Source organism: Pteronotus mesoamericanus, unplaced genomic scaffold (genome assembly GCF_021234165.1).
Source record: "Pteronotus mesoamericanus isolate MK-2021 breed Mesoamerican mustached bat unplaced genomic scaffold, CSHL_Meso_final contig_591, whole genome shotgun sequence".
In the NCBI taxonomy this organism is placed as follows: Eukaryota; Metazoa; Chordata; class Mammalia; order Chiroptera; family Mormoopidae; genus Pteronotus; species Pteronotus mesoamericanus.
In genome coordinates, this window is record NW_026555208.1 from 1,344,428 (window position 1) to 1,359,880 (window position 15,453).

General features: G+C 35.3%; 1 protein-coding gene across 1 annotated transcript; it reads left to right on the forward strand.

Moving 5' to 3' along the window:
• The first annotated feature begins 170 nt into the window (after positions 1-170).
• LOC129076451 (putative olfactory receptor 56B2) lies at positions 171-1,133 on the forward strand. Its single transcript, XM_054580617.1, has one exon. It carries the CDS (start codon positions 171-173, stop codon positions 1,131-1,133), a length of 963 nt encoding a protein of 320 aa, XP_054436592.1.
• Positions 1,134-15,453: the final 14,320 nt, after the last annotated feature.

Genomic DNA, 15,453 nt, shown 5'->3' on the forward strand with positions numbered 1-15,453 from the left:
CTTGCTTCATTAGATATGCTCAGTAAATGTTAAAGGCAGAATGAGGATAATGAACAATGAGGAATTCCCCCAACTCCTTTGAAACAAATAATCTAAGTAACTCATTTGAAAATTCTGTCATAGATATTCTTAAGAATAGTAAGCTTAAATATTTTTCTTCTTAGTGTAGAATGTTCCAGAATCTCAAAGCCTCCAACATCTCTAAGCTCCAGGTCTCTGAGTTCATTCTGATGGGTTTCCCAGGCATTCATAGCTGGCAGCACTGGCTCTCCCTACCCCTCGCGTTGCTTTACCTCTTAGCTCTCGGTGCCAACATTCTTATCCTGATCGTCATCAATCAAGAGCCATCATTGCACCAGCCTATGTACCATTTCCTGGGCATCCTGGCTGTGGTAGACGTGGGTCTGGCTTCCACTATCATGCCCAAGATATTGGCCATCTTATGGTTCAATGCTAAGACCATCAGTCTCCCTGAGTGCTTTCTGCAGATGTATGTCATACATTGTTTTATGGGTATGGAGTCAGGTGTCTTAGCCTGCATGGCAATAGACAGATATGTAGCCATTTGTCGGCCACTACACTATCTATCAGTAATTAGTGACTCTTTTGTGGTCAAAGCAACTGTGTTAATGGCACTCAGAAACACCCTCACTACTATGCCCGTGCCTGTATTGGCTGCTCAGAGACTCTACTGCTCACAGAACCAAATAGAACATTGTGTGTGCTCTAATTCTGGAGTCACAAATCTATCCTGTGATGACAGGACAGTCAACAACATCTACCAACTACTTCTGGCTTGGACAATCATGGTATGTGATTTGGGGTTGACTATTTTCTCATATGCTTTGATACTTCACTCTGTTCTGAAGCTGAACTCAGTAGAAGCTGCATCCAAGGCCCTAACTACCTGCACATCCCACCTAATGCTAATCCTATTCTACTATTCAGCTGTCATTATTATTTCTGTCACTAACTATGCAGCAGTGAGAGTGCCCATCATTCCAGTGCTACTCATTGTACTAGAGATTACCATCCCTCCTGCCCTCAATCCCATGGTGTATACACTCAAAAACAAAGAGCTCAGGCAGGCTTTATACAAGCTTCTTAAACTACACATCAACAGCAACTACTGATAACATAGAGAAACTGTTCAGTTACATACTTTCATTATATATTTCTCTGTTATATTCTCCAAATGCTTCAAATCGCAGAAGAACTAAGGAGCATGGACACTGTGGCAACTTCTGTTAGTATAATGTATCAGTGGTTATAAATGAATCTGAAAAAGGAAAGAGGTATAACTAATATTTAAAATCTTTGTTATCAAGTGAAATTTATCAAGATGAATAACAATAATGCTGATTGTCTCAAGGAGATCATGAAGGGACAACAGCAATATGCATTTTATTTTCTTACCTATAACTTCCAGACAATGTTGATTATCGGTGGTTAGAGCTGATAGCTACTAATGGATTCACTGTAATTGGAGAATTTAATTCATGTTACTTAATGAAATTGTTATTAGCATAAGGCTTAATCCTGCTATTTCTCTGTTTGCTCTCTAAGGTGTCATATCTTTTTAATTAGACATAGGGGTTGAATAGACATTTTCTTAAGATGTGCAATTGCCAACAAGCAATGAAAGGATGTTCACCATCATTGGTCACTAGATAAATTCAAATGAAAAGCACAAGATTCCTCTATATCCTCTAAACCAGCTGCAATTTTTTAAATTGGTCAGCACTAAAGATTTTGTGGAAGCAGTAGAGTCCCAGCATATTGCTGGCAGGAATGCAAAATCATACAGGATATGTGGAAAACAGCATGACAATTTTACAAAAAGTTGAGCATGATTATGGTATGTCTCAGTAATCCAACTAAGTATACTCAAAATAATTCAAAGAAAATGCTACAACAAAAAAGTATGCAGACCTGACCCATGTGGCTCAGTAAATTGGCTGTTGTCCCACAAAGTGAAGCATGGAAGATTCAATTCTTAATCAGGTTACATACCTGAGTTGCAGGATTGGTAACTAACAGGGTTGTGTGTGGAAAGCAATCAACAAATGTTTCTCTCTTACATTGATGTTTCTCCCCCTCTCTTTCTCCATTCTTTCCCTTCTCTCCAAAAATAAATATGTAAGATATTTTTTAAAAACATGTATATAAATTTTCATGGTAGCATTATTAGCCTAAAATGGAAAAAAAAAAAACAAAAACAAGTGTCCATCAGCTGCTGAATGGATGATCATTTGAGCTTTACCTTAAAAGATTACTATTCATCTATAAAAAGAATGTAGTGCATGAACTTGGAAAGCGTTCTGTTAAGTAAAAAAAAAAAGGCAAACACAAAAGGCTACGTGTTGTATGTGTTATGTGATTTCACTTCCATGGAATATCCAGAATAGGTATAACCATCTAATCGGAAAGCAAATTAGCTTTGCCAGGGCCTGGAGAGAAAGGTCATTAAGGAGTGACTAATAAATGGTTATGGGGTTTCCTTTTGATGTAATGAAAATTTTCTAAAATTATATAGTACTGATTATTGTACAACATTGCAAATATAATAAAAGACACTCAAATGCAAATTTTCAAAAGGTTAAATGTGTGATTTTATGACATGTATTTCACTCCCCCACCAAAGGAAGATAAAATAGAAAAAAAATGAAGCTGAAATATTCTCTACATATATGTTTGTTGTATAATTTTCTGTAAAATAAAAATGTATGTCTAAGCATACAAAAAGGATTAAAGAAATTGTGTAAACATCAGTGATGTACATTTATTTAATAATAATATTACTGAACCATCCTATTTTGACTCTGATTATTATATAGCATTGATTGAAAATGGCAGAATTTTTGTTCTAATATGGTAAAATCCAGCCTTTTAAAAATTATGTATACCAATGATATATTAAGAAATGTGCCAGAAGATACCTCTACATTACAGAATATTAGTTCTGCTTATCTCTTTCTTACTCATTTTTTTCATTTAATGGAGATATACAGAATGACAGTTGCTATTTAAGTCATATAAAAATTAAATCAGTTATTGTATTTTTATTTTTGTTAAAATCACCATCATACAACCTCAAAATTTGAGTGTCAAGATATTTTTGACATATATGTGTGTATAACAACCTGAACATTTTAAGTATATTTTATTGATTATGCTATTACAGTTGTCCCATTTTTTTCTCCCCTTTATTCCCCTCCACCCTCCTCCAGTATCCCTCCCTCCCCTCCTGCTTAGTTCATATCCATGGGTCATATATATAAGTTATTTGGCTTCTCCATTTCCTAGAGTATTTGTAATATTCCCCTATTTTGTACCTGTCAATTATGCTTCTTATTCCCTGTACCTTTTCCACATTTTCCCACCTCCCCTTCCCCGCTGATAATCCTCCAAGTGATCTCCATTTCTATGATTCTGTTCCTGTTCTAGTTGTTTGCTCACTTTGTTTTTGTTTTTGTTTTTTTAGGTCCAGTTGTTGATAGTTCTGAATTTGTTTTCATTTTACTATTCATAGTTCTGATCTTTTTCTTAGATCAGTCCCTTTAACATTTCATATAATAAGGGCTTGGTGATGATGAACTCCTTTACCTTTACCTTATCTGGGGAATGCTCTATCTGCCCTTCCATTCTAAATGATAGTTTTGCTGGATAGAGTACCTTTCATCATTTTGAATACTTCTTCCCAGCCCCTTCTTGCCTGTAAGTTTTCTTTTGAGAAATCAACTGATTGTCTTATGGGAACTCCTTTGTAGTTTACTCTCTCCTTTTCTCTTGCTGCTTTTAAGATTCTCTCCTCATCTTTAATCTTGGATAATTTAATTATGATGTTCCTTGGTTTGTTCCTCCTTGGATCCAACTTCTTTGGGACTCTCTGAGCTTCTTGGACTTCCTGGAAGCCTATTTCCTTCACCAGATTGCGGAATTTCTCCTTAATTATTTTTTCAAATAAGTTTTCAATTCCTTGCTCTTCCTCTTCTCCTTCTGGCATCCTGGTGATTCAGACGCTGAAATGTTTAAAGTTGTCCCAGAGGTTCCCAAGCTTCTCCTCATGTTTTTGGAATTCTTGTTTCTTCATTCTGTTTCAGTTGAATGTTTATTTCTTCTTTGTGTTCCAAATTGTTGATTTGAGTCCTGGTTCCTTTCCTTTCACCGTTTGCAGAGCCTTCACTTCTTCCTTTATTTGCTACCACACTCCATCATTTCTGCGAGTATCCTTATTATCAGTGTTTTGAATTCTGCATCTGATAGGTTGGTTATCTCCTCATCACTTAGTTCTTTTTCTGGAATTTTGATCTGTTCTTTCATTTGGGCCATATTTCTTTGTCTCGGCACACCTGTTACCACCTATTGTGTTGCAAGGGGTGGAGCAACACATCTTGCTGTGTTCTGGTGCTGTATGTGGGGGAGAGGTCAGAAATGGAACAATGCCACTTGCTTGGCTCTCACCCCACTTTCAGTCACTTCCCCCACTCCCCACCAGCAGATTGTGCCTTTTCAGGTGCTTCCCTGGTGCTGATTCCCCAGGTTGGTGGGATTGTGTATGTTCTAGGATCCCATGGGCCCCTCCATTGACTATTCTGTGATATAGGGAGTTTCTCTCACTGCCACAATGCCCACAGGCTTTTACAGCCAGAGGTTTTGAAGTTTTAGTTTTCCATGTTGGAACCCTGCAGTCTGTCTCACTCCCCAGTTGCTCCTCCTGGCTTACCCACAAGCAAATGTGGGACCTCCCTGTCCACCAGTCACTGCCATTTTGCACTTCCCTTCTGTCCCAGCTTCCTGCCTCCACCCCTCCTACCAGATTGGATAAACGTTTCTTCTTTAATTCCTTGGTTGTCAGATTTCTATACAGCTCAATTTTCTAGCAGTTTGGATTGTCTTTTATTTTTAAATGGTTGTTACTGTCTTTTGGTTGTGCAAGGAAGCAAAACTTGTCTATCTACACCTCCATCTTGGCCAGAAGCTTCCAATTTGAACTTCTGATAAATTTCTAAAATGACATGATATTCATCTACATTAGTTAAAAGAAAAATAAATAGAACACATGAATATGTGTGATAGTGATTGAAATTTTCTGAAACACTGATAAGTTCTTTCCGCTCGTGTTCTAAAGGGCATTACACAGAAATAAACAAAGCTCTTCAATAAATATTAAAATCACTAATTTCCCTTATAATTTATTGTGTTCATTCTTTTTTCCCATTTCTAGTTATAATTCTTCACACACAAGCACACTGATATAGATACATGCAAATTAAATCATTCTCTCATTTATGGATCATCTTATAAGCAGTAGAGATGTAAAACTTTCACTCTTTTCCTCCTCTGATAGTTTTTATCTAGATTCCTATACCAGCACCTGTGTCTTTAATATTGTGCAATAACCCCTTGAAATATATAGCTCATGTTTCTTTAAAAATTCACCTCAATAATATGATAGCTAGGGAGTTAGAGGTTGATGGTTGTGCAATGACAAGGTCTGTCTAGAAAAAGTTCAACCATTGTTAATACAAAGAGAATTGTTTGCAAGACATCAACGTAACATGGCAGACAAGGAGAGTGGACTGGGATACACATGCATGAATAATGACGGCTTCACTGTACCAGTCAGTGGGGGCTGTAGAGGCTGTTCAGTGAGCATGTGTACTGCGTGACCATAATATTCAAAGTAACTAAGCAAGTAGAGCAATGGACCTGAATCAATATTTGTGTTAAGATTGAACATTCCTCTGCAGGATTATTAAGTTGATTCTTTTGATTCAGAAGTCTGCAACTATGGACAACTGGTGAATGTCAGCTTCATCATGATAATGTGCTTACTCATGCATCATATCTCATGCAGCATTTTTTGGCAAAACATCAAATCACCCAGGTGAATCAGTCCCCCTACAGCGCAGGTTTGGTGCCCTGTGACTTCTGGCTTTTCCCAAAAGTAAAATCACCTTTGCAAGGGAAGAAATTTCAGACCATCAAGGTTCAGAAAAATATGACAGGACAGCTGATGGCGATTGGGAGGACTGTGCAAGATCACAAAATGCCTAATTTGAAGGGGACTTAGACATCATTTCCCTAAGTTTCTCACATGTTGTATCTTCTTCAATAAATGTCTCTATTTTTCATAGTACATAGCTGGATACTTTCTGGACAGACATTTCTTCATATATGTGGTTTATAGTCATGAGGTTTTCTAACCAATACCCTGAACACCTGGACCTAATTACACTCAATCCATTGTTTCACTATCAAAGAAGATCAGGTACTAAAGAGCACACAAAGTGGGACTACTGAAAAAATTGTTGTTGTTAGTACTAAGATAAATTGCATACAGACATTGAGTGTTTATGAATTTATTGTAGTCTCAGTAATGCAGATTAGATTCTTTCCACACTTTTAAAGGCATGAGTGTTATAAAAGATTGAAGGGTGTTCTTTTTTTTGAAAATGTTAATTCCCCAAATCTCAGACTGCAATTTAGTGTCTCTTTCCATCATGACTATGGACATTTTTGTTATTTGCCTAACCCAATAGGAATTATTGTCTGATGTATTGGATGTCAGGTATGATTCACAAGAAGAAATGGAACAGCTAGAGAAGAGTTCTCAGTTATGGTCCAGACACTATTGCTTTTTAGCTGTCCTCCAATGGATCTCAGAAAGAGAAGCTAATTTCTTTGCTTTATTTCTAGAGAGTTATGATGACTCTTTTATCCACTTTCTATAACAGTAAATACTTGGAGGAATGAACTGTCAAAACAAAAGAACTGAAACAAAAAACATGGATTATAAAATTGAAGACCATCTAGTAAGGAAAGACGAGGCTTGGAAATGAGAATAGAGAGCAGAAAATATTAAACTGTACTTTATAAATGGTAATATTTGCAAGTTAATGTTACTACTTCAACATACCTGCCCACCCATGGTATGAGTTCATTTTTCATGCAGAAAAATTAAGCTTTAAAGTATCAAAAATTTTTAAATTTATTTTGAAATCTAACATAGTTTGTGGTTAATACAATATTACTTGGTATGAACACTATATTTCATTTGGTTCTTTGAGAGTTTTGCAAACATATTGAAGATGAATGTAAACTTCTCATATAACAATAACATCAGTTTTATTAATCAACTCTGGAACTATCAAAATAAAATAAGAGGGACATAAATAAGATACATATATACAAAATATCTTCTTCAGAATAGAATTGAAGTAATCTCACAGATATATTTTCTGTTCTCCAGTTATAGGTATCCATGATTTCTTCACACATAGCACTAAGGGTCGACTGTTCAAAAGTAATATAAGGAAGTGATGAGTGATGATACTATTTTCCTAACATTGGGACAATTTGTATGCAGTAGACAAATATTGGTAATTTTATAAATAGTCAAATATTTATCAGTAATACACTTCAAAGTTTTATTCCCACTCTATTCAATTATAAGTGTGTGTAGGTCTGTCCAGACAGTATCCAGTCATGTAATATGAAAAAATGGAGACATTTATCGAAAAAGGAACAAGATACAAGAAACATTGTACATAGGACAATGATGCCTCAGTCCCCTTCAAAGTAGGCACCTTGGGACCTCACACAGTTCTCCCAGTATTTCTCGCATCGTTCAAAACACTCTGCAAAATCCATTGTTGGAATCTCCATCAGCTGCCCAGTCTTATTTTCTTGACTCTCACTGACAGCCTGAAATCTCTTCCCTTTCAAAGGTGATTTTACTTTTGGGAAAAGCCAGAAGTTGCAGGGCACCACTTCTGGATGTAGTAGGGCTGAGTCACCTGGGTTATCTGATATTTCACCAAAATACTCTGCATGAGATATAATGCATAACTAGGTGCATTGTCATGATGAAGCTGCAAGTCACAAGTTGCCCATAGCTGTGGTTGTTTTTGTTATATTGCATCTCTCAACTGATGAAGAATACTGATGCAGTACTCCTTATTAATTGCTTGGCCTAGAGGGTCATACTCATGATGGACAATACCCTCCTAATAAAAAAAAATAGTTAACATGGTCTTGATCTTGCTGTGACTTTTTTGTGTTTTCTTTGGGTGTGGAGAACCAGGCGACTTCCATTGGGATGATTGGGTCTTTATTTCCAGATCATAGCCATAAACCCCACATTCATTTCTGGTATGACCTTCTTGACTTTAACTCATTCACTAGTAGAAGATTGAATCAAACCATTAGCAGCTGAAGCATGCTGTCCTGCTGCTCTGGTAACAGAAGCCATGGAACAAATTTTGCCACGACACGTTACATGCCAAGATGGTGCATCAAAATCTCAGACCCAGTGGTTTTTGGAATTCCCAAATCAGCTTCTCCTTTTCCCTCTGTCAGTCTGGTCTTTGTTGATTTAGCCCATACACGTTTGACATTCTCAGGTGTTCCGCTTGTTTTAGGCCTTCCAGAACATGGGTCACTTTCAACAGATTCTTGGCCATCTTTGAAGCACTTGCACCACACTTTTATTTGTGCTGTACTCATTACATCATTCCCCAAATCCTCCTCAATCATCCAGTTTCTGCAGAAGAATGTTTAAGCTTAGCACAAAATTTAATGCAGACTCATTGCTCTACTCACTCACTCATATTGAATGTAATGGCCGCACAGTGCACATGCTCACTCAATGGCCTCTACTGTCCCTACTGACTAGTATGGTGAAGTTGTCATTGTTTACACATGTACATTCCAGTTCACTCTTCTTGGCTGTCATGTTATATTGATGTTGTGAAAATTGTTCTCATTATATTAACAATGGTAGGACTTTTCCAGGCAGACCTCAAATTCCTCTATAGGTTTTCATCTTAAGGTTCTGTAATTTTAGCTTTTAGATTAATTTTGTCCTCCACGTTGAGTTAATTTTTGTATATGGGGTGAGGTGAAGGCAGTGATTCATGTATACCTGTGGACACTATTATTCTAGCACCAACTGGAAAACTTTTTATCTCATTACATACTTTGATCTTATTATTGAAAACTGATTGGCCATATAATGTGTGACTATTTCTGGACTCTCTTGTCTGTTTCATTTAATTATATTCTTATTCTTGTACTATCACCACTCTATTTTTATTACTAAATTAATATTTAAAAATCAATCAATGGTTCTTGATATTAACAAAATAAAAGAGAAAAGCCAGATGATATTCTTTAGATGAATTCTCTTATTGAAAACTTAAAACACTGAACATAAATACTATTGTGATAATCTCATAGAGATTAAAATTGTTTAGTACCAGTAGAAGTCTGCAGATGATGATGAATAACATAACTTATAGGGCTGTCAAACAGAATATAAGAATTTTAGTTCAGATATACGCATTGGACAAAGAATGTTATTCACAACGGCATTGCACTCATTGTTACACACCAGTTTTCTGCCTCCTGTTATAGTTAATACTGAAATTTACAATCAACCCTACAAGCCATAACCTAGGAGTCTCATTCATATACTAGGGAACTTTTGGCAAACAGAGCCTTAGGGCAATCTCTCAACAATATGAAAAATCTCAGGCAATATTTTAAACCAAGCTTGACTCAGAGAAGCTTTCCCAAATTAAGCGGTATTAACATAAATTTCCAGTCCCTCTCACATCCATTTTTATCTCATTTACCTAATACTAAACTTGTTTTCAGTTATATAACAGGAAAAAATAAGTTTCTAATACCTTCTTATCTGTTGGAACTCTATCTATTTCTTTGCTTCTGAGTCCACTCATAAACATAGATGAATCATCTCTACAAGACACCTTAGCACATATTTTTGTACCCTCAGAGTTGATATTAAGAACTATATATAGATAAACAGATTTTATTTCACCTTTCACACCTATGTATTATTTATATCATAAGACTATAGTATATAATATATGCATATTATTTATAAGCATGCACACTTGCTTAATACAGCTTTTAATTAGAAAAACAGACAAAAAACAAAAAGTATTTGAAGCAAGTATATGTCAAAGATTCTCTACCTTGAGAAACTTGGGGCATGTTTGCTATGTTCTAGTTTACTATTTGTGTAATTTAATTATTATGTTTACTTAATGCTAGTAATATTGAAGCTCATAGTTCAAGAGGAAAACTTGCCTCTAAGCTTTTCATTTATTATAACTGTCTGCTTTTGAATGAAGCTGTACCTCCTGGATTTCTAATGATTAAAGATTCACTATGGGTAGAAGATCTGTTATGTAGAGCTTGTTCGGTTTTATTTTATGTGCTTTGGGGAATGGTTTCATTCACTACAAAAGATAAATCTAAACTTGCTAAGTTTTGCCCTATTGTGGCTGAATGTTCTAAAAGAACGATGTACCATTACAACAGATTCCTTCTTACTGTCTTCCCTTCCAATATAGCTGGCACTCACTTCTATAAATACAAGGGATATTAAATTATTGTCATAATGTTCTCTGCTTCTTTCCTCAAATCCCTTCACTATTGGGAGAGTTTCAAAACAGTTTTAAATATTTCCTTAGATTTGATCAAGATCTACTAAAATAAACTACAACTTTAAATAAATCTGTATTTCTACTGAGGTAGACGGGAGCAGAAATGGGAAACAATGCATTTAACAGTAAAATGTTTCAAATAAACATAAAATTTGACCACTCAGCCACACAGTTAATTACATAAACTGAATTTTAGTAAGTTTCTAGTACAGGTGATTCTGAAATTGTTTATAAAATATTTTGAGAAAAGAGGGGATACTTAATGCATGCAATGTAGATAAAGCTGTGACAAAAGTTATAAAACTGGAATTGAAGTGTTCTGGGAAGTCAGACATAATTCCAGGTTTATATTTCAATGGATATCAGATGTAATCCACATATTTATTCTGAAAAAATGTTGTTAAAATTTGAGAATAATTATCGAAACCTTTTATTCCCTGCTCAAATATATTTTAAATGTAGATCTAGTTTCAACAAAGCTAAATTTATCTCCTCTCCCATCAGAGACCTGTGGAACATTTATCTGTGAAACCCCAAACAAAGATTAATTCCCTTTTTGCTTGGAAAATCCCCAGAGAAGACACTAAATGTTGTTAAATAGAATTCCTAACCATTACTATGCAATTTTCTGAGCAATGCCATCATAAATGGAAATCTTAAAACATCAGGCGTCAGGGTGAGTTTGGGTGATAAAGAAAATAATATATAAGATGCACAGAAAATTTGCAACTGAATAGTAGGAATTTGAATCAGAGGGTGGCTGAATAAGGAAAACTGGGTTATGTAACTCTTCAGACTTCTGAAACCAAAACGCATGGCAAACTGCCTTGAAAAGGGAGAAGGAGAAGGGGGCAAATATTAAATGTAATTGAAGCACTGGAGGAAGGAGACTCCATTATGCTTACGTGACAAGGACAAAGAGATAATGTTACAGGCAAGCACATTTCTGTACAATAATAGCAGCACTTCTATTCTCTCCATAGATGAAGGAGTCTTCCTTTGGAAGTGACAATGACAATGACAATGAATTAGTGCAAGAGTTGGGAGGAATCTCAGTGACCTTATAGCCCAACTTCTTGACAACATAGCACATTCATGGCACATGTCATTCTCCCCTTGCTGGAATGCATCTGCTGGTGGTAATCTTGTTACCTTTCTAGAGATTTCTATCTGCATGAATCAATATTTCTTGAACCCAAATCTGTTTTCATGACTTTTCCTATTCATCATATGTATGCCCTTAGAGTGTGAAAAATAATAGAAAAGGCAGTTATTTGCATCTAATTTGTGTAATTATCCCAATTCTAAATATCTCCAAATTCACTTTTTAAAATATTTTAGATTCCAGACATCTTGTAACCATGTTTGCCTTCCTCTAACACACTCTCATTTCTCAATAAGCATACTAGTTTGTTAAGATATTTATGTAAAAGCAAGAAGACCAACCAAAAAGTTTTTGAAATTTATTCCTTTATTATACAACATTTTTCTTTTGCCAGTCATTATTTTAAGTCCCAGAGATATAGCAGTGAACAAAATAGAAATCCCTGGAGGGACTACAGACAATACTAATTTCAGTGGAATAAGGAAAATCTGGAAAGAAAGATGTTATATCAAAATTTGCTGGGGTCTGGGGGTTACAATTTTAAATTGGGAGGTAAGGAAAATCTCTAGGTAAGGAAAAGCCTTACCTAGAAATTGATCTTGAGTCAAGACTGAAAACCATTGATGGTATGTGCCCTTGTATCATCAGGGAAAGGACAATACACATAGTGAAAATAGCAAGTGAAAATGTCCTGAATTGGGTACATGTTTTCTGAGTTTGAGAAACCAGCCGTATGAATAAACTGAGGGGGTCAGAGTGCGAGCAGTGGGAGACACATTCAGAGATTTAAAAGGGTCCTAATTGCGTAGGATGTTATAAAACAAGTATAAAGATATGGCTTTTTCTCTGAGTGAGATGTAAGAATACTGGAGGTTTAAGGAATGGCTAGGTGTGGTTTTACTTACATTTACATTATAAGGCAAAATAATCGTAGTAATACTTCTAATAACGTGAATGCATTGTATATTTTGTTTGTTCCAGGCTGTAGTGAAAACCTCCATGGTTTACTCTATTTGGTGTTAAAAAGCATTTTAAAGTTGAGCAAATTGCTTTTTAAAGACAGTGCTAATCTTTTCCTATTTTCTAGAAAAATTTGCTTTTATTTATTTTATATGTTGATATTATTTATATAGCATCATTTGAAAAGTTCCCTACTGTTTAAAACTAGTGGTTTAATAAAAACACTTATATAGAAAACCTACACTAAATCATGGCCTTCCCTTAAAAAATATAGAGAAGAGAAACAATCAGAATTAAAACTTTGGAAAAGGCTATTATATGGAAGAGATTAAATCATAACAGAATTTATAACATAATTTTGAAAATGTTATAAAATATATGATATAATGCTGTGGTAAAATGAATGACTTAAGTTGATGATCTCAAAGAAGTAATATCTAAGGAAAAACTTTTAGAAACATAGGATAAAGAAGAATTTTCTCAAAAATAAAATGTCCTGGATTTTCATTACTTAAATCAAAGAGCTTTGAGGCTAGATCCTTGTTTCAGAATATAGAAAAAATGTGGAAAGCTAAGTGTTCTCAAAAAAAATTAATTAATGAACATTCCATCTTATCAATAAATTTTCATAATTATTTGGGGATTAAAAATAATACACCAAAAGAAGACATAAAAAATATGAACATTTAGAGTAACATTTAGAGATATGACATACTTATTTATATAGAGATTTAAGAAAATTAATAGAAACTATGAGAATTAATCAGAGCTTCAACAATGTTATTGGTGAAAAGCAAATATTAAAATCTTTCATGTTTACCAATAAGAAACAACTAGATATATTTTAGATATCAAACCCTTGTCTGAAGTATCAGTGGCAAATATATTTCCCCATACATTTGGTTCCCTTTACAATTTGTTGACGTTTTCTTTAGCCATGCAAAAGATTTTTAATTTGATGTAGTCCCATTTGTTTACTCTTTCCTTTATATTCCTTGCCCTAGAGAACGTATCGGTGAAAATGTTGGTGTGTGGGGTACCTGAAGTTTTCCTGCCTATGTTTTCCTTTAGGACTTTTATGTTTTTACTACTTATATTTAAGTCTTATCCATCTTGACTTTATTTTGGCATATGGTGTAAGTTGGTGGTCTAGTTTAATTTTTTTTTTTTTTGCATGTACTTGTCCAGATCTCCCAACACCATTTGTTGAAGAGGCATTTTTAATCCAATTTATGTGCCTGCACCTTTTTCAAGTATTAATTGACCATATTGACATGGGTGTATTTCTGGGCTCTCTATTCTGTTCCATTGTTCTATGTGTCCCACAGTCAATCCCCCTCTCCCACTGTCCATACCCATGAGTCCTTTATTCATGTTCGTTGGCTGGCCCCCCTTCATTCCCCCGTTATTCCCCTCCCCCCTCTTCTCTGGTCCCTGTGAGTTTGTTCTTTATTTCCAAGTCTCTGGTTCTATTTTTCTCATTTACTTGTTTTGTTGATTAGATTCCACTTACAGGTGAGATCATATGGTATTTGTCTTATGCAACCTGGCTTATTTCACTTAGCATAGTGCTCTCCAGTTCCATCCATGCTGTCATGAAGGGTAGGAGCTCCTTCTTTCTTTCTGCCATGTAGTATTCCATTGTGTAAATATACCATAGTTTTTTTGATCCATTCATTTACTGATGGGTGCTTAGGATGTTTGCAGCACTTGGGTATTATAAATAATGCTACTATGAACATTGAGGTGCATAGGTTCTTTTGAATTGGTGTTTCATGATTCTTAGGGTATAACCCCAGCTGTGGAGTTGCTGGGTCAAAAGGCAGTTCCATCTTTAGTTTTTTGAGGAAATTCCATACTGTTTTCCACAGTGGCTGCACCAGTCTGCATTCCTACCAACAATGTACTAGGGTTCCCTTTTCTCCACAACCTCACCAGCACTTGTTGTTTGCTAATTTATTAATGATAGCTATTCTGACTAGTGTGAAGTGGTATCTCATTGTGGTTTTAATTTGCATCTCTCTAATGGTTAGTGATGTTGAGCATTTTTCCATGCGTCTGTGGGCCTTCTGCATGTCCTTGTTGGCGAAGTGTCTGTTCAGGTCCTATGCCCATTTTTTAATTGGGTTGTTGGGGTGGATTGACTCTGGTAGTGGGGATGATGGGGCAGGGGAGAGCAATGGGAAAAAAGATAGGACAACTGTAACCGAATAACAAAAACATTAAAAAAAGAAACTGAAAAAGAGAAACAACTAGAGATAAAATGCAAAATGTACATAGCCATGTTTTGTTAAGTAGAACTTAATATATAAATTTTTGGCCTGTCAAATCTTCTCTCCTTAATTATTCTGATTTGAAACATACAGACTTGTCAGGTTTAGACATGTAGATAGATTATCCTCAGCCCCACAATACCTGTGCGGATTCAGTAGGTGCTCACATAATTTGATGGCCTATAACCAAGTGGACATATCTAAAAGGACTTCATGGAAGATGGAAAATTATGTAAGGAAAAGAGGATCAGTGTTATTTAAACAAAGTCTATAATTTTAAAATTGGTCAAGGGGGCAAAAGCAGGTAGTAGTGACTAACCTGGGAATTTAAGCAGGTACATATAGACAGAGTTTATAGTGCAGTATAAAAGTAAGTAAAGCCAGTGCTTTGTTACTATGTTTGCACTATGTTTACATTCTTTTGATTCAGTAACATACTTAAGACCTCTAAGTAGGATCAAAGAACACAGTCTGGGGAAAAAAAGTTGATTTTTCTCCTAAAATTATTATTTATAGTGTACAAAAAAATACTTGTTCATCTTTTGTCTTTGGATGAAAGTAAAACCGCTACTATCTTCTTGTATAGGACATCTTTCTCAGTAAATGTGAACAGTAACTTGCTTTGCAATTTGTCGTC

Bases quoted from the DNA above. Each gene is read 5' to 3' on its own strand.
- LOC129076451 (XM_054580617.1), top strand. From the start codon at position 171: ATGTTCCAGAATCTCAAAGCCTCCAACATCTCTAAGCTCCAGGTCTCT.